The 25,720-nt window shown below is 36.2% G+C and overlaps 1 protein-coding gene across 19 annotated transcripts in view; it reads right to left on the bottom strand.

Annotated features, from left to right (window-relative positions):
• Window positions 1-25,720, bottom strand: part of DLG1 (discs large MAGUK scaffold protein 1) — a 263,928-nt gene that overhangs the window by 78,973 nt on the left and 159,235 nt on the right. For all 19 annotated transcript variants that reach the window (XM_044252049.1, XM_044252050.1, XM_044252052.1 and 16 more), the window contains 5 exons: window positions 24,972-25,096; window positions 21,919-22,088; window positions 20,026-20,162; window positions 13,469-13,613; window positions 2,627-2,747 (listed from right to left, as the gene is read on the bottom strand). In XM_044252049.1, coding sequence (XP_044107984.1) covers window positions 2,627-2,747; window positions 13,469-13,613; window positions 20,026-20,162; window positions 21,919-22,088; window positions 24,972-25,096 — 698 coding nt within the window. The remainder of the gene's footprint in view (window positions 1-2,626; window positions 2,748-13,468; window positions 13,614-20,025; window positions 20,163-21,918; window positions 22,089-24,971; window positions 25,097-25,720) is intronic.

The raw sequence follows: 25,720 nt of genomic DNA, 5'->3' as shown, positions 1-25,720 counted from the left end.
CAGGCACCCCAGGAATGAAGTTTTGGTACATGCTACAACATGGATGAATCCTGAAAACATCATGCTAAATAAGAGTCAGACACAAAAGAATTTTAAGATGATACTTGTATGAACAATCCAGAATAAGCAAATGTATAGGACACACAGTACACTAGATCAGAGGTTACCAGGAACTGGGAGGAGAGGAAATTTGGAATTACTGCTTAGTGGCTATAGTTTGTTTGAGGTGACAAAAAGGGTCTGGAATAGATGGTGATGACTGCCTAACATTGTGAATGCAATTAATGCCCATGAACTGCACATCTAAAAAAACTAATAATGTGGGGTACTGCGGTGGCTCAGGCAGTTAAGCATCTGCCTTTGGCTCAGGTCATGATCCTGGGGTACTGGGATCAAGCCCCATCAGGCTCTGTGCTCAGTGGGAGTCTACTTCTCCCTCTCTCTACGGCTCCCCTCTGTTTGTACTCTGTCAAATAAATAAATAAATAATTTTTAAAAAAATAAGTCCTTAAAAAATTAAAAAATTAATAATGTAATATACCAAAAATCACTGGGTTTACATTTTAAATGCGATAAGTGTATGATATGTGGATCATCTCTCAATAAAGCTGTTAATAAAATGAACTTTAGAATCATCAATTTTCTGTATGTTGGGATTTCTTTTCCTTTTTAATTTTATATTATTTATTTTTTAAAAAGATTTTACTTATTTATTCGAGAGAGAGAAAGAGAGAGTGAGAGAGTAGGCGCAGAGGGAGAGGGAGCAGCAGACTCCTCTGCTGAGCAGAGAGCCTGAAGCGGGGCTAGATCCCAGGACAACCCTGAGATCATGACCTGAGCTGGAGACAGACACTTAACCAACTAAGCTACCCAGGTGTCCTCTTTCCTTTTTTTAAAATTGGTAATGTGAGATAACCTCTGAAAGATTGCTTAGGGTCAAATTGTGGAGAACTTCTAATGTGAGAGTAAAGATTTTTTGTACTTCATATCTGGACAAAGTTGTGTAATTACTAAAAGGGAGTGCTAAAACACATGTTTCAGGAAGGTATATGCAGTAATCAACCACCTGATTTTCACATAAAAGAAAACAAAACAAGTAAACTTGTATAATACCAAAAAAGTCCAATAAAATGGACTTTTTTATGAAGAAGAGATATAGAATGAAAAAAAGATGGGGAACAGCAATCAAGACACCAATATAACATATTTTTTAGTTTGAAAAATATGTAGAAATTAAAGACTGGATAAGTCATTAACTATTTTTCCTCTTTATTTCTATAATTGGCACTATTAGAAAACAACAAAGCCATGCCAGATCAGCATAGGAGAACAGCCTAAAGACTTAACAGTCTTGAAAATTCATATCACAAAGAGATAACCACAAAAACCGGTTTTTCTGCTAATTTTCACTCCCAACACAATTGCTGAGCACATATTTACAATTTTTTTTTTAAAGATTTTTTTTATGATAGAGTGGGAAAAGGAACACGAGCATGGGGGAGCTGGAGGGGGAGAAGCAGACTTTCTGCTGAGCAGGGAGCCCAATATGGGGTTCAGTCTCAGGACACTGGAATCATGACCTGAGCTAAAGTCAGACACTTAATGACTGAGCCACCAGGGTGCCCCTATAAATTAAGTTTTCAATGTAGCTAACTCTTAAAAAAAAGGACATAGATGAATATTCTTTCCTATCTGCCCTTAAAAAATCCTTGCCTAGAGTCAAGCGTCTGACAACAATTACAATTTTGAAAGCTCAAAAATAATAATGCCAACAATAATACAATTAATAAAAACATAAAACAGACATTAATTGGCAGACATTTAATGTTAAATATTATAATATGAAATACTTGTACAAATTATAAAGCAATCTGTATAAACATAACATTATTACTATAGTAAATAATCTGTAAAAGATCTAAAATACTTTTCACTGATTTTTTCCCACATACTTAAGAGTTCTTTGGGAATAAAAAGGCGGATTTACAAACTTTATTTAAAACAGTAAAGTCATATTAGGAGTGAGGATATCAAGGATGCATATCAAGGAAAGAAAATATCAGTTATTGAATTCTAAACATGAACCAAATTACTGCTATAAAAAATTTTATGATATATATTAAACAGGGATATATGAAAAGTTAGTTTTAATATACATAGCATATTCTTAACTTAGTTTTATCTATGATAATTTCTAAGCACAATTAACTATTTCTGAAAAAAAAGTAGTATGTTTTTAAAAAGGGCAGTGATTTATTTGGAATATTATTTATTTATTTATTTATTTGAAAGAGATCACAAGTAGGCAGAGAGGCAGGCAGGGAAGCAGGCTCCCCGCGGAGCAGAGAGCCTGATGTGGGGCTCGATCCCAGGACCCTGAGATCATGACCTGAGCCGAAGGCAGAGGCTTTAACCCACTGAGCCACCCAGGTGCTCCTGGAATATAAAAATAATTTTATATTTCAGCCTCCTCAAAGAACCCTCCAATGAAAAAAATTTAGGTTTAAGTTCATTATCTGTCAGTAAAATCTTTTAGTACTGAAAATTGTGGCTATCTTACTTGGCTGATTACAACTTCTTCTAACAATTGGCTTTATTTACGAAGGACAAATGCTCAGTTCCTTACCTTGTAATTTCATCATCTCCAAGCATTGCTTTTGAAACAGGTGAGTATCTGGCTGGTGATGCTGGTGTATGGCCCAAGTAGGAAGATGGGCTAACATGGTTATCAACAGGTTGAGAAGCAGCTTCAAAATAAAGCAAAAAGCACTTTAAGTGAAATGAGCCATTCAGAACTGCATTTGTGAATTATCAATTTTAAGGTTAGTTAATGTATAATTCATATCCATTTATTTATGTAAGTTGAAAAAGACCAGGTAAAAATTAGGCAAGCTCAACTTTCTAAAAAATTAGACAAGCTCAAGTTCAAGTTTACTATACTAGTAAAAACTAGTATAGATATTCAGATCAGTAAGTAAACTTATCATGTTTGTCTTCTCTTAAAAAAAAAGAACTAAAAAGGAGTTTTACATTAACTGATTTGCACAGTGAAATCTAAGAAGTGTCATTTAAAAGGCTGTCCTAGAAAAGACTGTAACACAAAATCTAAAGTACAATAACTTAATTTTTCCGAGACGTCATTTTGCAGATTAAGTTTAAAAAACTTTTTATTACTTAAAATCTAATTGTAAATAATGAAAACCAAAAGTTTAAAAATAGGTTCACAAAGATTATGCTCGATAAAATTTTACAATAATTAAGGGACTTCTGGCTTCTAGTTTGGCATGTAAGAAGCTTGGAAGTCATCACTCTGTTCTAACAACACCTTCAAAAGCTAAAAAAATTAAAAATTCAAGTCTTCTTTAGGATAAGGGGGATAAGACCTTAGGATAAGACCTTTAGGATAAGGGGGATGACAGGGCAAACTCCTGCCCCCAAACTGGAGAAAATGGTAGGCAAATACAGAGAATTATAAATTACCACAGCAGAAAACTCTGTGGGAACTAGTGTTAGGATAGAGAAACCTGAATTGTAACTGGCAAATTGCTGGAGGTTCAGCATGTAAAAACACTTCTGGGGGACCCTGTTATTGGGGGGAGCCCACACATTTGTGAGTAAAACTCACATTTGTGAGTTTTACCTCCTGGATCTCTAGCAGGCTCTCATAGAGAATAGTGGAGAAAAATCTCCTCGTGCTACTGACAGGAGGAAGGGAAAACAACTCATTTTCAAATATACAAGAGCATTCTGTTTTTCATAACAGAGTCTGCCTTCAGGAGAAATGATCAAAGCCTACCCTGCTAGGGTTTTATCAGAGACCAGTGACCTGGGGTAAGGGAAATAATCAACTCCAGTCCATTCTAGTCATCCTATCCCACCTAAGGGAGGAAGTGAGAATACTGAGAGGCACTGTGTAACTTACATTCCAGAGGTGCAAACTCATTAAGACTTGAGACCTGATCACAGGGCTAGGAACACTTTCTCTCTCCAACACCTTATCATCGTATTACTAATGGCCTATTTACAGCAGTTCCTTTTACCCAACACATCATGCCTGACTATCAGGAAAAAATTACAAGACATAATAAAAGGCAAAAACACAGCTGGAAGAGACAGAGCAAGTATCAGAACAGACTCAAGATACAGCAGAAATTTTGGAATATCAGACCAGGAATTTGGAACAACAATGATTACAGGTGCCTGGGTGCAGACAGTTAAGTGTCTAATTCTTGGTTCTGGCTCAGGTCATGATCGCAGCATCATGAAATCGAGCACCACGTCAGGCTGGTGCTCAGTGTGGAGTCTGCTTAAGACTCTCTCTCACTCTCCCTCTGTCCTCTGTCTCCACTATTCTCTGTCTCTTTCTAAAATATAGAAATAAACCTTAAAAAAATAAAGCAACAATGATTAATATGCTAATGGCTCTAGTGGACAGACATTATACAAAAACAGATGAGCAATAAGCAGAGAGATGGGAATTCTAAGAGAAACAGAATGAAATACTAGACATCGAAAACACTGTTAACAGAAATGAAGAATGCTTTTGATGGGCTGAGAAAAGAATCTCTGAACTTCAGGATATCTCACTAGCAACCACTAACACTGAAAAGCAAAGAGAGAGAGAAAAAAAGAATGAAACAAAACAAAGAAACCTAAAACAAAATATCTGAGAATGGTGAGACAGCTACAAAAGGTGTGACATTTATGAAATGTGAATACCAAATGTGGAAGGAAAGAATGGAAGAAATATTTGAAACAATAATAATGACCTTAAGAATTCCCCTAAACTGGCATCAGACCTCAAACCACAGATCTAGGAAGGTCAGAAAACACCAAGTAGGTCAAATGCCACGAAAATTACACATAGAAATATCCTTTTCAAAGAAGAGGAAAAAGGTAGTGGGGAAGGAGAGGAATCTAAAAAGAAGTCACAGGGAGGGGGTGCTGGATGGCTCAGTGGGTTAAAGCCTCTGCCCAGGGATAGAGCCCCGCATGGGGCTCTCTGCTCAGCAGGGAGCCTGCTTCCTCCTCTCTGCCTACTTGTGATCTCTGTCAAATAAAATCTTAAAAAAAAAAAAAAAAAGAAGTCACAGGGAAAAAAAACCCACTATACTGATAGAGATACAAAATATGAATTACATCTTAACTTCTTGGAAAGTAACAGCAGGAACACTGTATTCAACTATATATGCCTATGTATACATATGTGTATATGTATAAGTGAAATGAATGTCAACAATGGCACAAGGAATGGGAGAGAGGAATTAGGATTATTTTAAGGTAATTACACTACCTGTGAAGCTGTATAGTGTTAGTTGATATGTATATTGCAAACTCTAGGGCAAACTGAAAAAGTAAAATGAGACTTTAACTGTTAAGGAAGGAGAGAAAATGGAATAAAATGTTTCAGTAAAACTGTAAAAGACAGAAATAGAGTGGATAACAAATAAAGAAACAAGAACAACAAATAGAATACAGTAACAAATATAACAGATATTAATCCAACAATATCAATAATTACTATGAACATCAATGGTCTAAATGCACCAATTATAAGACCAGATTATCAGAGTAGATCAAAAACAAGACCCAATATATATTGTTTATAATAGAGCCACTTCATAAAGGCACATACAGGTGAAAAGTAAAGGGATGGAGAAAGATACTACCATTCTAACACTAATTGAAGATACTGGGAGTAACTGTATTAATTCCAGACAGAGAAGACTCAAAATAAACAAAGGTATGAGAGATACAGAAGGGCATTACATAATGACAAAAGGGTCAATTCTCCAAGAAGATATAACAATTCCTTACATGTATGCATTTAGCAATACTGTCAAGCTATGTGAGGCCAAAATGACAGAACTGCAAGGAGAAACAGATAGATCCACATTCTTTTCTTATAAATGGACAGATATAGGAGGCAGAAAATCAGTAAGGACATAGCTGAACTCAACAATATCACTAATCAACAGGATATAGTGGATACCTATAGACTACTCCATCCAACAACAGAACATACATTCTTCTTAAGCTCACATGGAGCATTCACCAAGTCAGACTACCTACCATCTGGGCCATAAAACACAACTTAACAAATTAAAAAAAAAAATCATACCATGTCTGCTCTCAGATCATGACGGAATGAAAAGAAATCAGTAACAAAATGACAGCTGAAGAATCTCAAAATACGTAGGGATTTAATAATATAATCCTAAATAATACATGGATCAAAAAAGAAATCTCTGGAGAAACTAAAAAGTATTTTGAACCAAGTGAAAATGAAAACATGATGTATCAAAATTGTGGGATACAGTGAAAGCAGTGCTAAGAAGGAAATTTATAGAACTAAATACATTCAATACTATAAATCTAAAATGAATCATCTTAGTTTCTACCTTATGAAATTAAAAAAGCAAATCAAAATAAGAAGGAAAGAATAAAATTACAGCAGAAATCAATGAAATTAAAAAACAGGAAATCAACTGTAAAAATCAGTTAAGACCAAAAGCTGCTTCTTTGAAAAGATCAATAAAATTGGTAATCCTCTAGCCAAGCTAAGAAAAAAAGAGAAGCCAAATCATTAATATCAGAAATGAAAGAGGGGACATTAACAACAGAACCCAGGGACATTAAAAGGGTAATAAAGAAATAGTATGAACAGCTCTATGCCTACAAATTTCATAACCTAGATGAAATGGACCAGAAGCATACCTAGATAAATATAGTCAAGTGATCTCTGACAGAGGAACAAAAGCTATATAATGGAGCAAAGACAGTCTTTTCAATAAATGGTGTTGGAACAACAGGCCATCCACATGCAAAAGAAAAAAAAAACGAATCAAGACATAAACCTTAAAAAATTAACTCAAAATGGATCAAAGGCCTGTACATGAAACACAAAACTATAAGACTCCTAGAAGATAACATAGGAGAAAATCTAGATGACTCTGGATTTGGCAATGACCTTTTAGATAAAACACCAAAGGCAGGATCCATGAAAAAAAAGTATAAACAAGCTAGATTTCATTAAAATGTTTCTGCTCTGAAAAAGACACTATCTAAAAAATTAAAAGACCTGGGGCGCCTGGGTGGCTCAGTGGGTTAAAGCCTCTGCCTTCGACTCAGGTCATGATCCCAGGGTCCTGGGATTGAGCCCCGCATCGGGCTCTCTGCTCTGCGGAGAGCCTGCTTTCTCTTCTCTCTCTGCCTGCCTCTCTGCCTACTTGTGATCTCTGTCTGTCAAATAAATAAATAAAATCTTTTAAAAAATAAGAAATAAAAAAATAAAAGACCAGACACAGACTGGGGGAAAAATACTTGCAAAAGACTCACCTGATAAAGAACTGTTGGCCAAAATATACAAAGAACTCTTAAACTCAACAGTAAGAAAACAACTCAATTTTAAAATGTGCCAAAGACCCTTAACGATACCTCACCAAAGACCAAAGGTGGTGAATATGAAAAAGGTGCCCCACACACCATATGTCATCAGGAAAATGCTAATTAAAATTGTTGTACATCTATTAGAAGCTCAGATACCAAACAATGATAACCTCAAATGCTGTGAAGAATATGAAACAACAGGAACCCTCATACTATACAGCTGGAGTACAATTTGGAAGACAGTTTGGCCATTTCTTATAAAACTAAACATATTCTTATCATATGATATGAGCCATCATGTTCCTTGGTATTCACCAAAAGGAGATGAAAACTTATGTCTACACCTAAACCTGCTCAAAGATATTTAAAGAAGCTTTATTCATAATTTCTAAAATTTATAAGAAACCAAGATGTTCTTCCATTGGTGAATGGATAAATAAACTGTGGTACACTCAAATTGTTATTCAGCACTAAAAAGAAAGGAGCTATCAAGCCATGAAAAGATATGGGAAACCTTAGATGCATATTACTATGTGAAGGAAGCCAACCTCAAAAGGCTACATATTGTATGATACAAACTATATGACATTCTGGAAAAGGCCAAACTATGGTAACAGTAAAAAGATCAGCGGTCCTACAGGTTAGAGGAAAGAAAGGAACAGGCAGAATATAGGATTTTTAAGTAAGTGAAACTACTCTGTATGTTCTGTGATGGTAGATACAGGTCATTATATATTTGTCCAAGCCCACAGAATATACAATTAAAAGTTAAATCTAATGTCAACTGTGAGCTCTGGGTAAGATGTAGCAATATAGGTTCATCAGTTGTAACAAATATCTCACTCTGGTGGGGGGTGTTGATAATAGGGGAGGCTGTGCATGGATGGGGGCAGATGGTATATAAGAAATCTCTGTACCCTCTGCTTAATTTTGTTGTCAATCTGTAATTGCTCTAAAACATAAAGTCTATTAAAAAAAAAAAAAAACCTCTATGCTTTGACACCAGCTCAGATCTGTCAGCCCAATTTATAATTATGCTTTATTTAAAGAAGATTTATTTATTTTAGAAGAGGGAGTGGGGCACCTGCATGGCTCAGTGGGTTAAAGCCTCTGCCTTTGGCTCAGGTCATGATCTCAGGGTCCTGGGATCAAGCCCCATATTGGGCTCTCTGCTCAGCGGGGAGCCTGCTTCCCCCGCCGCCCCTCTCTCTGCCTACCTGTAATCTCTATCTGTAAATAAATAAATAAAATCTTTAGAAAGAAAGAGTACAGGCATGCATATGAGTGGGCATGGGGCAGAATTCCATGGCCTGAGATCATAACCCGAGTAAAAATCAAGAGTTGGATGCTTTACCTAAATGAACCATTCAGGCACCCGTATAATTATTCTTTTTAATGTACCCATAAAAGAATGAAAACCTGGTAAGAAGCAAAAATAAAAAATAAGCAAAATTATCCCTTGGTTCTTTTTAATAATTGTAAATGTTATAAGTTGTAATTCTAGTGAGAGCTAAGAATCGAAAATTATAGGGGTGCCTGAGTGGCTCAGTAGGTTAAATGCTCGACTCTTGATTCAGCGCGGGTCATGATCTCAGGGACAGGAGATCAAGCCCTATGTCAGGCTCCATGATAAGCATGGAGTCTGCTTAAGAATCTCTCTCTCTCTCTCCCTCTCTCTCTCTGCCCCTCACCTATTTTTACTTGTGTGCTCTCTCTCTCTATAAAACAAAAAAGAGAAATTACAAAGCTATTCCTTACTCAGGTAAGCAACACATTTCAGCTGTAGCTTTAAAAACACAGCACATCTGAATTATTTGCATCACTATCAAAACACACTGAAAGCTATATTTAACTTCCTGAGGCTTTCTGATAAAGTTAAAAAGCATTTCGAAATTTAGCTGTAATATATATTACTTAACCATCAGTCTCTTCTTTCACTTTATACTACTGTCTTCTATGCACAAAGCATTATAACACAATCAGGAGTATAAAAATGCAAAGATCACTAGTTTAAATTATTATAGTGGCTTGAGAGGTAAAAGGAATGAAGTGACCTGTGTAAAAGACAACTGGTAATAAATGAAATCATGGTGTACTGGAAAAAATGCATGCTCTATAGGCATGTGTTCATCTCCGTCTCTAATCATACAAAAAAGAAAAAGTTACAATGTCTATTGATAGTATAGGGCTTAGAAGTTTAGGTGTATCTTTCATTTTACAGGTTTGCAGTGTCCAACAGTAACTGTTTTCTGTCTAGTTCCCATTTAAGATGCTCTTCTGCATTTAAGCCAAAGGGCTTTCTACTATGGCTCTTGACTTTGGAAGTCCAAAGTCTTTCCTTTGGACTTTGATAAGCAAAAACATCTGTGATTTTCAAGGAAACTGGCAGGTTGCTCTAAAGCAAGAAACTCATGTGAACCTCTATAATCACCAGCCCTTTAAAGTCTATGGTTTACTGATTTTGAACTCAAATATCTTTGCCTCATTATCAATTATGGTTGGAGCAATGACAACAAAATGCAAAAGGACAAGAACTTTGGTCAACTGCCCAAACCAGAAAAGGTACTTTTCCCCTGCATATCTGTGCAGACTGTGACTTTATTCAATAGATCTTTTCTGGAAGAGTCATTCTCACCTGTAAGGCATAATATCTCAACACAGCAGGGACTAAAAATTAATGTTCTTACCAAAGAAATGACAACCCTAAAGAAGATCAGATAAAACAACACTATTTCCTATACTGCAAATCCCAAGTGAAAAGATTCCCCAGAGAACTACAAAACAAGGAAGCCTATTATCAAGATTAATGATCAAAGCCCTCCAAGATTTAGAAAAGAAGCCAAGTGGAAGGACTTGATGTAAAAGTGGAAAAAGATCAGTAACCAAGTCAGAAGTTCAATGAGACCTTCTGGGTGAAAAGAATATAAATTAAAAGTGAGAGAAACCTGTAATATACCAGAATGAGAATTCTAATGTCAGCAGAGAAACTATGTTCTCTGTTAGATCTAATGGACTTTTTTCCCTTCGTAAGAAACCCACTTTTATTTCTAGGTGCCCTATTTTGGTTATTATCTATATTTCGGTTACAATCACAAGAGTATGACCCCACCTGAAATTTATGGTCATAACTTAAGCTAAAGTTTTGTACTTCTCTCCAGTGATGTTCTGCTTTTTAGGGAGCAAGAATGAAGGAAGACAGTAGGTTGAAGCTTGGCTGGGATTCTGAAAAGGAGGAATTTGGGGGGCCAAAGGAATAGAAGATATATGCAATGGAGAGAGTATCATAACAAATAATGGAAGTTAAGCCAAAAACATAGACAGATGGGGACACAAGAGGGCAATCAAGGTGTAGTGTTAAAGAATGGAAGGTCAAAATGAGGATGAATTACTAGAATAGGGATAAATGAACTGAGATAGATAGTTAAAAAATTGAGGTGGTGAAGATACTTATAATGAAATAATCTAAAGATATAATTATTAGAGATAGAGAAGGAGGGAGAGAGAAGAGAATACATGGGGCTGGGAAGGGGTAGAGGCAGAGAAAGAGAGAAAATCTCAAGTTGACTCTCTATTGAGCATAGAGTCTGACTCAGGGCTCGATTCCACAACCCTGAGAACACGACCTGAGCCAAAATCAAAAGTTGGTAGGCTTAACCGACTGAGCCACCCAGGTGCCCTGATAACGATAAGCTCTAAATTATTATATGGAACCATGTGTTTGAAGTGGAGTGGAGGGCAGGATAGTTAGGAAGAAAGAGATGAAGAAATAAAGAGGCCAGACTGTTGAATAAGTCATCAGTGTGAATTGTGGCTGGACACCACCGAGAATGACAGTATGAATAGTAGTAGCAAGGACAATGGGCCTGGCATTAAAATCTTCAATGACTAAAGTAAGTTGGATAGTCTGATGACAAGGACTTCGGAAAAGATGATAGGTAAAAATAATTTCGGTAGAAAGTTTTTATTTATTTATTTTTATTTATTTATTATTTTTAAAAGATTGCATTTACTTATTTGACAGAGAGAGCATAAGCAGGCATAGAGCCAGGCATAGGGAGATGGGGAAGCAGGCTCTCCACTGAGGAGAGAATAAGATGCAGGACTGGATCCTAGGACTGAGATCATGACCTGGGCTGAAGGTAGATGCTTAACCAACTGAGCCACCCAGGTGACCCTGTAAGAAGTTTTTAATCACAAATGCCTTTTGGAGGAAAAAAAAAAAAAAGATTTTATTTATTTATATTAGAGAAAGGGAAAGAGAGAGGGAGAGAGAGAGAGAAAGCGTGTGCATACAGGGGAGGGAGAGAGGATCTCAAACAGATTCTGCACTGAGTGTGGAGCTTGATGCAGGGCTGGATGTCATGACCCTGAGATCAAGACCTGAGCTGAAATCAAGAGCTGGACGCTAAATTAACTGAGGCACCTAGGTGCCCTGAATCACAAATGCCTTTTAAAAAACACATAGATAAATGACATAAGAACAGCCTATGTAGTATGAACGTGGGCTGGAAATATATAACAAGATTCGTAATTGTAGTTGCCTAAGAAGAGGAGAATGGAAATAGAACCTTATGGAAAGAGCTGAACTAGCAAGGATAAACAACTTTTTCACAATGTTCTATTAGTTCAATAGATGAAAAAAGGAAAGCTATCTATGCCTATAAAGAAGACAACCATCATTATCTAATTATCACTCTTTAGGACTAGCTTTGACAGAGAGACAGACGGCAAGAAAGGGACCACAAGCAGGGGGAGCAGAAGAGGGAGAGAAGCAGGCTTCCCACTGAACACGGTAGTTCTTCCATTTCTATATGTCATATTAGTATATATAAAAATGGGTAATTCAATTAAAAAATAACTTTTTTTTCCAGTTCAACATATAAGCAGCAGCTTGGCTGTCTATACCTGGTCATAATCAGGACACCAACTCAGTTCACAAAACAAGTGTTACAAATATGCATTGTTGTCTTGAACAGATAAGGCAGCATAATAAAGAAATAAGACTGATATTTGCACTGGTGCATAAAATAGCTTTTTAGTGAATTTTATATGTCTAATCAAATAAAAATACATAAAACGGTTATATAAAGTTCATGTGTAGGACCAACTATATGTGAGAATTTTAAACAAGTAGCAAACTTCTGTTCTCACATAAATGAAGTATTTTAAAAAAAGATATCATCCCTTCTCCATTAAAGAAACTAAATGTGACTTTTAAAAGTTCAGTTATACTTGAGTAATTAATAAATCAATGGGCAGATAATGAAGAGGGATCGCTGGAAGACAGTATATTTGTTTAAAAATAAATTTATGTCTAACTTATGACTAATGACAATAATGAAATTTGGCAGTTTTAAAACTGGAACCTTGCCATTTATAAAACCACAAATACCTCTAAAATTCTACAATTTAAATGAGGAACACTTGGAAAAGCAGACTACAGAGAGTACATTTAAGATCTCTGGTACACATGGGTGCTTCTAATATCAACTCATTTCACCAAAGAAATAAAACTTCCATTTTCAACAAACACAAAACACATTCCTTAAATCTTATCCCAGTCTGTACATTAAAAAGGAAACTGGAAATCAAAGAGGAAACTTAAAATTACATTACTACTTTTCCTAACAGTTCATTTCTAGGCAACACAATTGTACTGTATACAAATACAGTTAGGTAATATACCAGAAGCTTGTACAAAAATAGTATCTGTGCTCACATAACAGAACATAGATAAGCCCAAGTTTCAGAAATATTTAATAGTATTTCTTGAAGTATAGTCCATGAACTAGCAGCACCAGGCACCTCAAAATTACCAAGATTTTAAAAGAATTGCTTGTTAAGGTAAATTTCTGTACTACATCCCAAAACTATTAGACAAAACAGGAATGTGCATTACTTGCAAATACCTCTGGTGACTGTTACTTACATAAAACTTTGAAAAAGGACATACCCCTTCTTACTATCAAGATTCTGATTTAAATTTGATTTTTAAAAACTATTAAGTTAAAATGCTTAATATAGTTTCTTTAAAATATTTAAAAATAGGGAAATAAGAGAGTTAAGCAAACAGACTTACGGTTGGTAATATCAGGTGGTACATAGCCATCATTCATATACATACTTGTGGGTTTTGCCACTTTCAAATAAACAAAATCAGATGTATTCTTTAAGGCAGTTACTGCTTCTTCATGAGTAACTTCCTCTAAACACACACTATTCACCTAAAAGAAAATTCCAAAAGACATTTGTTTTAGGACATTTTCACTAGCTTTCTGCTTTTTTGTTATAAACAAGTATACCAAAATATGAGAAAAGCAGGAGTGACTTAAGGAATATAAAGATATATAGAAAGAAAATATCCATTTTTACTATCACATCAGGAAGTTGTTTATGTGTATTAATGGAATAGCCAATCTTTTCTTCTTTTAAGATTTTATTTATTTGATAGAGAGAGACACAGTAAGAGAAAGAACACAAGCCGGGGGAGTAGGAGAGGGAGAAACAGGCTTCCTGCTGAGCAGGGAGCCTGACATGCGGCTCGATCCCAGGACCCTGGGATCATGACCTGAGCCAAAGGCAGGACTGAGCTACCCAGGCACTCCTGGAATAGCCAATCATAATTCCAGTCCCTATTCCTCACATCCCCAAACCTAATTCTTCTGTTCTTAGGTATTTATGAATATATGTAAGGTATATTTAGATTTTTTTAAGAAAATGAGACTATCTTAAAGTTTTTATTCTGCAACTGGATTTTTAATATAAAGTAACTAAGAGATCTTTCCATGTTGGGGCACAGAGAATTAAAAAACTGTTGCACAGTACACCATTGTGTGATTATACCATAGTTTATTAAGCCATTCAAATATTAACAGATATTTAAACTGCTCTAAATAAATGACTTTAGTCAACTTATACTCACTACCATAGAACATGAGCATGTCATACCCATCTACTCAGACCTTTTGCCAACACTGGACAGAATCAATTTATAAAAAAGCATGCTTCAATTTGTACATTAAGTTTTTATTTCCACTGTTTAATAGTTGAGTTTTTCACTTATTTATTAGCCATTCATCTATCTCCTATTATAGAAACAGAATCGATTTTCAGGTAGTGATATATATCCTAGAACCTTGCTAAACTTACTGTTCTATCAATAGGTTCCTTAGGATTTTCTATATGCAAGTAAAACTGTATTTGTAGATGTAATCTACCAATTTTTACTTTTTCCTTCCCAATCTGCATATCTTTTTATTTTCCTGTCTATACTCTTCAGTACAGTCTGAAAAAAGTGGTAGTGGTGGCTTTCTAGACATTTGTCCATTTCATATAAATTATCTAATACGTTGGCCTATAATTATTCATAAATATAAGTATTTCCTTATGTCCCCTCTTTTATTTCTACTTTTAGAAATTTGAGCCTTCCTTTTTCTCTTTATGAGTCTAGCTAAGGTTTGTCAATTTTGTTCACCTTTCCAAAGAACCAAGTTTTGGTTTATCTTTGCTCTCACTTTCCTATTCCTTGTTTCATTAACTTCTGCTCTAATCTTAATTATTTCTTCCTTCTGCTAGCTTTAGCTTAATTTTGCTCCTCTTTTTGGTAATTTTTTTAAAAAGATTTTATTTACTTATTTGACAGAGATCACAAGTAGGCAAAGAGAGAGGAGGAAGCAGGCTCCCCGCTGAGCAGAGATCCCGATGTGGGGCTCGATCCCAGGACCCTGGGATCATGACCTGAGCCGAAGGCAGAGGCTTTAACCCACTGGGCCACCCAGGCGCCCCTCTTTTTGGTAATTTTTTTTTCTTTGGCAAAGAAATAAAACATCAGGGGCATCTGGATGGCTCAGTGGGTTAAGCCTCTGCCTTCAGCTCAGGTCATGATCTCAGGGTCCTGGGATCGAGCCCCACATCGGGCTCTCTGCTCAGCGGGGAGCCTGCTTCCCCCCCCTCTCTGCCTGCTCCTCTGCCTACTTGTGATCCCTCTCTTTCTGTCAAATAATAATAAATAAAAAACTTAAAAAAAAAGAAATAAAACATCATAAATGTTTCTAATGTTTTAAAATTACAAGGTACTAAACAAATACTCATTTTAGTGTATTTTTCATTTCCCTAATTTGTACCTATATAATTGACAGGAGAGGTTTTTTTTTTTTTTTTTGAGATTTCATTTATTTATTCATTTGACAGAGATTACAAGTAGGCAAAGGTGGGGGGAAGACACAGACTCCCTGCTGAGCCGAGAGCCTGATGCAGGGCTTGATTCCAGGACTCTGGGATCATGACCTGAGCAGAAGGCAGAGGCTTTAATCCACTGAGCCCCGAGGAGAGTTTTTAACATTCCAACAAAAATTTTTAAAGGTCATAAAACAATCATTAACTTTCACCAATTACTAATACTGCTTTGCAGGGCTTCAGCTACATGGTCATTTTTATGGTCCCACACTATCATGTACAGTGAAGGTCTACCTGCATTTTGAAATATAAAGTAAACTGTTCCTCTGGTGGCCTGCAATGAGCCATGCATCTTGGTATTCACACACCTGTAAAATCCCTTCCTACAGTGAAACTTGCTTGGCTATGTAACTAGCTTTAGCCAAGTGAGACATTAATAACTATGATACAAAGAGAGGACTGATAAATGCCACACACAGGAGCCTGTGTTTTTGGTATATCCCTCTTGTAATCTGGTCACCATCTTGTGAGAAGCCTAATGTAGCCATGTGGGGAGACCACTGGCTAACAGCTCCACCTGCACTCAGCCCTCCCAACTTGTCTGCCATAAATGAGTCAACTTGGAAGTTGATTTCTGGCCCTAGATCAGCTACCAAGTGACAGTATATAGAACAGAGACAGACTGTCCTGGTTGAACCCCACCTAAATTACAGAAGTGTAAATAATTATTGTTGTTTTAGTCACTAATTTTTGTGTTTTCTTAAGCAGCTTTAGATAACAGATAAAAGAGCTGACAAGATTTGCTATGGGATTCAATAAGGAGTATGAAGGAGAATGATCCTGAAGTTTTAGACCTGGGCAAACAGAAGGATAAAGTTCCCACTTCATGAGATGTGAAGACTGTGCACGAACAGGACTTGAGGGTGGTGGGTGAGGCGTAGGATGAAAACTCAGAAGCTCAATTTTAGATATATTAAATCTGACAGGACTCTTGAAACATATGAAAGGAGACTAGATGAAATCTTCTAAGGTTTGTCAACTGTTTTGCCAAGAACCACTGCTAAAAATTTAATATTACCAAGTAACCTCAGATGCCAAAAATAGTGGGATATTGCAAATTTTGAAAGGAAAAAGAAATGTTGGAAGTAGAGTTTTGGGGGGAGCATTTTCAACTTCATACAGTTTGAAGGACCATGAACAGGCTGGATAATGTGTCTAGCTTGGACCTCTTCAAGGTTAGAAGTGTGATTGAATGCTGTCAATTAACTAGGACCCCTGAAAGGCAATTCCTTAAAGCGAATGAAAAAATACTGTATGTCCAGCAAAAGGTTAAAATTAGGAGTATCTACCTGTCAAGCAAACTGAATTGAAAGGAGAATGTAAAAGATGTGTTACTCTGAGATTTTCCAAAAGACTTGCACATATGTATATTTGCAACCAGAATTTGTTACTATTTGTGTAGCATGGGTGGGACTGGAGGAGATTATGCTGAGTGAAATAAATCAAACAGAGAGTCAATTATCATATGGTTTCACTTACTTGTGGAACATAAGGAATAACATGGAGGACATTGGGTGAAGGAGAGGAGAAGTGAGTTGGGGGAAATCAGAGAGGGGGGAAAAAGCACGAGAGACTGTGGACTCTGAGAAATAAACTGAGGGTTCTGGGGGGTGGGGGGAGTTGGGAGAGCCTGGTGGTGGGTATTAATGAGCGTACGTATTGCATGGAGCACTGGGTGTGGTGCATAAACAATGAATCTTGGAACACTGAAAAATAAAATTTTAAAAAATTTTATATTACAGCCAAGCACAAAATATTTGTTATGTATAAAAATAAAACTGAAGTCAGAAAACAATACTTAATACCTACCATGTGCAATGAGACAATAAGTTATTTGACCACTTATCAAAAAGAAGAAAAAATGTACAAGGACCAAGTCCTGTATCACTTCAATGTTTAGAGGTTAGGGAGAAGACAGATGCACCAAAAGGAAGAACGAGAAGGAAGACTAGTGAGATAAGAGGAATACCAAGAAAGAAGGTATAACTGTTAAGCAAAATGGAAAAAGTGTCTGAAGAAGGAGGAAACCATGTCGAATGCCTGATGTGTCAATTAAAATGAGAACTAAGAATTAGATAATTTCAGTGGAATTATGACAACCAAAACCTTACTAAATAGTCAATCAGCATACATTGCTGGCTTCCCAAGCACTGAAACTGATTCTGGAAAAACCATAAAAGGAAAACATGGTATCTAAGAAATTAAGGGCGCCTGGGTGGCTTAGTGGGTTGAGCCGCTGCCTTCGGCTCGGGTCATGATCTCAGGGTCCTGGGATCGAGTCCCACATCGGGCCCTCTGCTCAGCGGGGAGCCTGCTTCCTTCTCTCTCTCTGCCTGCCTCGCCATCTACTTGTGATTTCTCTCTGTCAAATAAATAAATAAAATCTTTAAACAAAAAAAAAAAAAAAAAAAAAAAGAAGTACAAATGAAAAACTAAGTGGAGAAAGAAGGCTGTTTTCAACAGTGCGCGCGTGTGCGCGCGTGTGTGTGTGTGTGTGCAGAAAAGCAGTTCAAAGTCAGCTCTTTCCTCTTCCCCATTATTAACTCATAACAGTCTATCTCCTTGCTGCAACAATAGGCAGTACTGGATAGCATGTACAACAAAGAAATCATTTATATATTGTTGACAGGAGTGTACATTTTTATAACTGGTTTGAAAAACAGTATGTTTTTGCTATAATGTTACTAAAAGGATATTCCATGACCACAGTCTAGGATAAATAGTTAAGTGAAATTCTTGTATATACATGTTTACCAGAACACAAAGCAGCTCTCCCTAGCAGAATTATTCATACCACCAGGAAAAAAAGAAAGGGAAAAAAAAAATAAAAAAGGAAATAACCCAACTCCCCACTATATCAGACCTAGTTTATGTGCCTTTTCAGATTTGCTTGAGCCTACCTGCCTACTAGGCTTTGGCTGTGGGCTTACTGGAGAAACTTGGCTACTGCTTCTCTCACCTCATCTCCTCAGTATCAGCTCCTTCAATCTAGGGTTGAAGGCCCTAGGTTAAGGGCTGTGCTTGGGTATGGCTGATATGTTGTTCTGTAGAGTGAGAGCTGTTAATATGTCAAAAGCCTGTGTCTGATCTGTCTAGATCACTGAGGGTCTGGTTCTTTCCACCATCCTGAGTTCAGACGACATACTATGCTATGGAGTATGGGAGCTGGCTTCCCTAGCATTTGCCTAGAGGAGCTGAGTAACAGCCCAGAAATTTGGGACAGTTAGCCCCATCGGAGACTCTACCAAAGAAGAGACAGAGAGATAATCCTTTCTTTTCTCTGGATGGCTGGATCTAAAGATTATTTAAGTATCATATCACCTGCCTGTAAGACTGTCCTATACGACAGGCAATTATAGCAACATTTTCTTATGAAATTATGGCTAGCTCAGAAATATAATAGCTTGTATTGACTTCCCTTATTGTCTGCCTCACTTTTCATTTTTACTCACTCTAAGCTTCTAAGATTATACCTCCCCACAAAACCTTAGCATGGTAGCTTTTCTTCAGGTATTTTTCCAGGGAACATAGACTAGGACAGTTATTGATGAAGACTGCACAAATAAACTACCATATAGTTCCAGAACAGAATATTATGTAGAGGTAAAATGAATATTTCAGCTCCAGGCAACAATATGGATAAATCTCAGTAAACCAATACTGAGTAAAAGAAAGTATTAAAAGACTACATTTAGCACAATAGCCTTTAAAAAAATTTCCCAATAAATTAACATTACACAAAATATTCAGGCATATGTATGTGATTAAACAATTTTTTTTTAAGATTTTATTTATTTAACAGACAGACATCACAAGTAGGCAGAGGCAGGGAGAGAGAGAAGGGGGAAACAGGCTCCCTGCTGAGCAGAGAGCCTGATGTGGGGCTCGATCCCAGGACCCTGAGATCATGACCCGAGCTGAAGGCAGAGGCTCAACCCACTGAGCCACCCAGGCGCCCCCAATTAAACAATTTTTTAAAAAGCAAATGAATAAAACACAAATCGTTGATATTCTAGTTTTGGGTTGGGTAAAGACTTTAGCAGTTTCCATTATACTATAATTAAGTTAAAAAAAGGGAGAGAAAAAAGTCACATGAAAGATGACATTGTTTAAACAATTCTGTGCATCCAACTCCCTAACCCTTCAACAAGAAGAGAAAAAAAAAGGGGGGGGAGCTAGTAGAGGGGAAAAAAAAAAAAGGCTAATCAGAGAATACCAAGAGTTATTTTTTCAGGTTTCGATTAAACCAAGATTAGTATTCACTCATTTAAATATTATTTAGACATTTCTGGCACACAGAAATTCTAGTTTGTTAACAAAAAAAAAAAAAAAAAAGAGAGAGAGAGAGAGAGAGAGAAGACATCAAAATGATTTTTAAAATAACAAATTTCTTATACTCACTGCTAAAAGTTTATCTCCAATCTGAAGTTTACCATCTTTATGTGCTGCACCTCCTTCAATTATTTTGGTTACATAGATGCTATTATCCCCGGGGATATGTTGATTTCCAACACCTCCAGCAATGCTGAACCCAAGACCTGTTTGGAAAACATTAGTTTTGAAATTTCATCATTTAACAAGAACTTAAGTCCAAAGTAAGGGTTAAAAACTAAAAATTGGCCATCTTATCACATTCATGTTTTTTTTTTTTTACACAAAAGAATCTATTTGCCTTTTTTTTTTTTTAATTTTATTTATTTATTTGACAGAGAGAGAGAGATCACAAGCAGGCAGAGAGGCAGGCAGAGGGGTGGGGGAAGCAGGCTCCCTGCTGAGCAGAGAGCCTGATGCAGGACTCGATCCCAGGACCCTGGCATCATGACCTGAACCGAAGGCAGCGGCTTAACCCACTGAGCCACCCAGGCGCCCCTATTTGCCTTTTTTTTAAAGGGAGCTTGAACTCACAACCCTGAGATCAAGATCTGAGCTGAGATCAAGAATTGGATGCTCAAGTGACGGAGCCACCCAGGTGCCCCTATTTCCCTACTTTTTAAGTTTTATATATTTGCTTTGTAGTCAGTAGATGATCATATATATGTGTGTGTATGTATGATCATATATATGTGTGTGTATGTGTATATATATATATATATATTCCTATAAGTAAGTTCCTTCCCCCTCCCCCACCAGGTTACCTCTTAAAGTCTTTTTGTAAGTGCATTTATTTGTTTCAAAGAGGCATTACAAAATTATGTTTCACTTTTATTGCCATAATGTTTGTGCTTCTAACACTTTTTTAATACCTTCACAAGATTAAAACAATTGAGAAAAATAATAAAATTTTTGGTGGTGAGCAGAACAGCCTTTAGAAATGTGGATAATTTTGTTCTTTTCCCAATTATCTATGAATTACCTTTTTTTTTTTAAGATTTATTTATTTTAGAGAGGAAGAGCTCGATTGTAGGAGGATGGGGTGGGAGAGATGGGGAGGGGCAGAGAGAAAGTGAAAGAGTGTTTTATTAAGTAGACCTTGCCCTGAGCCCAGAGCCCAGCACAGGCAGCATCTCAAAACACTGAGATCAGGACCTAAACTGAAACAAAGAGTTGGATGCTTAACTAACTATACCACCAATCAGCCTCTCTATGATCATAATTTTTTAAATAAAGAATTTCTGTAATTCATAAATCCCATAGCTTCAAAACCAGATAAATCTGTAGCTCTCTATTCTTATTTTCATTTGTTGGAATACTACTACTTCCATGAAGCTATAAATTAGAATCAGTATTTCCATTTATCCCCAATCCCATCAATGTTTTCAAAATTCAAAAATCAAATATTAACTGTCCTCACTGTAGATATAACTACTAATGACACACTTACAAATATTTTCATCTTTTAACTTAGCCTGTGTACCTGTATTTAAAGGTACTTTGTAGGCTGATGATGACAACAGCCACACTATACAAGACTTAAAAGTGTTTAAGTAAACTCTACTTAAAACAAAAATCAGCAGAATAGAAATTCTGAAACTTCACACACATTCTGTAGATTACCAGTACTGTGAATCTTAGAATGTGTGTAAAAAGTAGATACTTACATTTATCTCAGTAATTTCATAATAATCTTAGTTTCATTATTACATACCTTTAAGACCTTTTTTTAAAAAAAGGTTTTATTTATTTATTTGAGAGAGAGAGAGAGAGAGAACATGAGTGGGGTGAATGGCAGAGGGAGGAGCAGACTCCCTGCAAAACAAGGAGCCCGATGTAGGGCTCAATCCCAGACTCGGGATCATGACCTGAGCCGAAGAAAGACACTTAACTGACTGAGCTACCCAGACGCCCCCTCCATACCTTTAGGACCTTTAATGAGCTTTATTTCCATTATTTTTTCTGATACCGGTTTCCGTCTTTTTACATACAAGCGTACGATAGACCCGGCTTCTTTCAATGCTTCAACTGCTTTGCTATGTGTCACATCACGAACATCTACTTCATTTACTCGCAATATACAGTCATTGACCCTGAGAAAAAAACCAAAATATTAAAAATAAAAATTAAATATTAAAATATCTAATTTTCACTTTTTTTCCCCTAAAGATTTTATTTATTTATTTGACAGAGAGAGATCACAAGCAGGAAGAGGGGCAGGCAGAGAGAGAGAGAGAGGAGGAAGCAGGCTCTCCCCGCCGAGCAGAGAGCCCAATGTGGGACTCAATCCCAGGTCCCTGAGATCATGACCTGAGCCGAAGGCAGCGGCTTAACCCACTGAGCCACCCAGGCGCCCTCTAATTTTCACTTTGATAATTGCTTGTCATTTTCATTTTTAAGGTAAAGAGAATTATTTACTAGAGAAAATACATATGAAGAAACTTTGTTAAATTCCACTGTATCAAATACTCATATAAATAAATACAAATGTTTTCCAAGGGCTAGCAAAAGAAACAGTGCAAATAACAAATTATCACCCCAAAATATTAAATAATAATGACAACTATAATTTGTATGGTTCTTGTATGCTTATTATGTGTAAGCATTAAGATACGTTATGCTTTATTTATTCAGCATGTTAGTATTTATTTAGCAATAACCACATGCCAGGTACTTATTTTAGTGTTTTATCCCTTACAACAACCTGTAGGGTAGTTATATACTTATTATTCTTTTTTCACAAATGGAGAAATTGAGGCACAAAGAGTTTAAATAATTTTTCCTAAGGTCACCCAGGTAATGACTGACAGAGCTATGATTCAAAGAAAACAGAAGTGCAGACAAAATAATTAGTTAAAGTCATGGAGACAGTGGTGGCAAAACTGAGATAATCACTGATATATCCAAAAGTAATTTTTTGACTTGCTTTTTCAAACTAGATAGATCTAAAAAAATAAAGTTATTTCTTGAAATTTATATAAAGCTAAAGATTACATCATTTAATTAAAAGGTTTCTCATGTAAATAATGTATTTTAATTTGACAAAGGAATATATTTATTTTTTAAGATTTTACTTATTTATTTGACAGACAGAGATCATAAGTAGGCAGAGAGGCAGGCAGAGAGAGAGGAAGAGAAGCAGGCTTCCCACTGAGCAGAGAGCCCGATGAGGGACTTGATCCCAGGACACTGGGATCATGACCTGAGCCGAAGACAGAGGTTTTAACCCACTGAGCCACCCAGGTGCCCCGGAATAAATTTTTTTAAAGTTTGATTTGTTCTAGTCCTAACGTTCCCCCCAGTTCTGGTCTCAGTTTAAATTACATAGCATTCCATCAGGGGGAAAAACAATCATTTGTAACTGGGCAGGGAAAGAGAACAAAAGACAATTAAAATATTAAAATTGTTCCTGATAAGGTTCTCCATAATTAACTTTTTCTGTAATTAACTTTCTTAAGAGGAAAGAAACTCTGTATGTGAAGACAGTGATATATTAGAATATTAAAGGTATGTTCTTCACTGAAACAAACGGAATACATTAATTTTCACATAAGGACAAATAAAAGGCCAATAACAGAATCAGGAAGTAAATGTCTACATTTACAGGAATGGTCAAATTATTAATTTTATATCCAACTTATTTCATTAATCTATCACCTGTCATATCCAGTGAGAAGGCAAGAAACTGAAGAGCTACAGAAGGCACCAACAGCCTTATAAACAGATGTTATTTTTATTTTTTTTTTAAGATTTTATTTATTTATTTGACAGAGAGAAATCACAAGTAGGCAGAGAGGCAGGCAGAGAGAGGGGGAGGAAGCAGGCTCCCTGCCGAGCAGAGAGCCTGATGCGGGACTCGATCCCAGGACCCTGAGATCATGACCTGAGCCAAAGGCAGTGGCTTAACCCACTGAGCCACCCAGGCGCCCCAGATGTTATTTTTAACAGACTATATAAAAATCCTTAGTTCTAAAACTTGTGACTCTTACTATATATATAGTAATAGTAACAATATATTACTTTATATATATAAAGTAATATATTGTTGGTATATATTGTTGGTGTAGATATATATGTGTGTGTGTATATATATATATATATATATACATATATACCAACAAACAAGAGCATAGGAAAAGTGCGACAATGTATGGCCTAAGGAAACAACAAAGTATGCTAAAGCTGTCTTCTACAATGGAACACTGAATTCAAATAAGAGACCAGTATTACTTTCATTCATTCAATTAAGAAAATGTATTACTTTTTTAAAGTTTGCATAATCTTTACTTTTTCTGGTACAGGATACAAATTCAGGTATGTATCATCTCCCTAAGTTTATATACATGTTTCCTACCCAGGAAACAAATGGAAAACATTTTGTGAATACATTTAAAAATACAAAGGGAGTTTGAAGCGGTGGGGGTTGGGAGGTTGGGAGGTGGTGGGTATTAGAGAGGGCACGGATTGCATGGAGCACTGGGTGTGGTGCAAAAATAATGAATACTGTTATGCTGAAAATAAATTAAAAAAAAAGAGAATAAAAAAATACAAAGGGAATTTTCTGATTTCTATAAATTTCGTCACTTTTTTTTTTTTTTTAAGATTTTATTTATTTGACAGAGAGAGACAGTGAGAGAGTGAACACAAGCAGGGAGAGCTGGAAAGGGAGGAGGGCTTGGCCCATGACCTGAATACTTTAACAACTGAGTCACCCAGGCGCCCCAAATTTGCTCACATTTAAAACCATCAATCAAATTTATTTTTCAACATGTTATAGTATCTGAGATAAAACTAAACTCCTAAATGAAAAGAGGGAAACAATGCTTAGTGCACAATTATCTCATTCATTTGTTATTTGAACATCTACCTTATACTGGTTTATGATTGTGTTTATTTGTATTGATTCCTTATTCAATCTGCCTAAAGAAAAATACACAAATTATATTCAGCATCACAACACAAAATGCAAAATGTACCGTAATCTTCCATCTTGGGCAGCTGCTCCCCCTGTAATAATTTTGGTAATGAAAATACTTGAGTCATCTCCAATGTGTGGGTTGTCCGTACCTCCTGCAATGCTGAAACCAAGCCCTGAATTTCCCTGTGGATAAAGAAAAAAAAAATTGAGATTGAGTAAGAATTACCCTTATTGAGAAGTTCCTGTCATTTTAGAACCTACAAACTGTACTAACATGGGGAACATATACATAAAGGTGTCTATGTAGGAGACATGAAGATTCTAAATTAAGAAATATAAGGAAAGCTCTTTTTTCCTCTATGAAGAATTCAAAGGCATTACTTCTGAGTCGGAACTAAATACTTCTGAAGTATAGTCTATTATGGTTATTTCTTTCAAAGTATATGCAATTTGCCCTTAGATCAGTCACCCCTCTGCAGACGTCACTGATAGGTCTCTTAGAATGTATCCCACTCAGGTTTGGTAAGGCAAACATTTCTTGAAAAAAAAAAAAAAAAAAAAAAGTAAAGTGATTTTCCCACTACAATTATTTCTGAATAGGTAAAATTAACATTATTTCAACTTTTTAAAAATGGGGTAGGGACGGTGCTTTTCTTTTACTAACCTTGCCATCAGCTGACTTTAAAATGACCAAGTTATATCTGTTAAGTCATCATCTTTGACATGTTTTTTCCCCATCCCTGACATCTTTAACCAAGATAGCTGAATAGCAAAAGGCATTTTTTAAATACTGAAAGTCCAACCTGA

Source organism: Neovison vison, chromosome 6 (assembly GCF_020171115.1).
Source record: "Neovison vison isolate M4711 chromosome 6, ASM_NN_V1, whole genome shotgun sequence".
In the NCBI taxonomy this organism is placed as follows: Eukaryota; Metazoa; Chordata; class Mammalia; order Carnivora; family Mustelidae; genus Neogale; species Neogale vison.
This window is presented reverse-complemented; position numbering and strand designations above follow the sequence as displayed.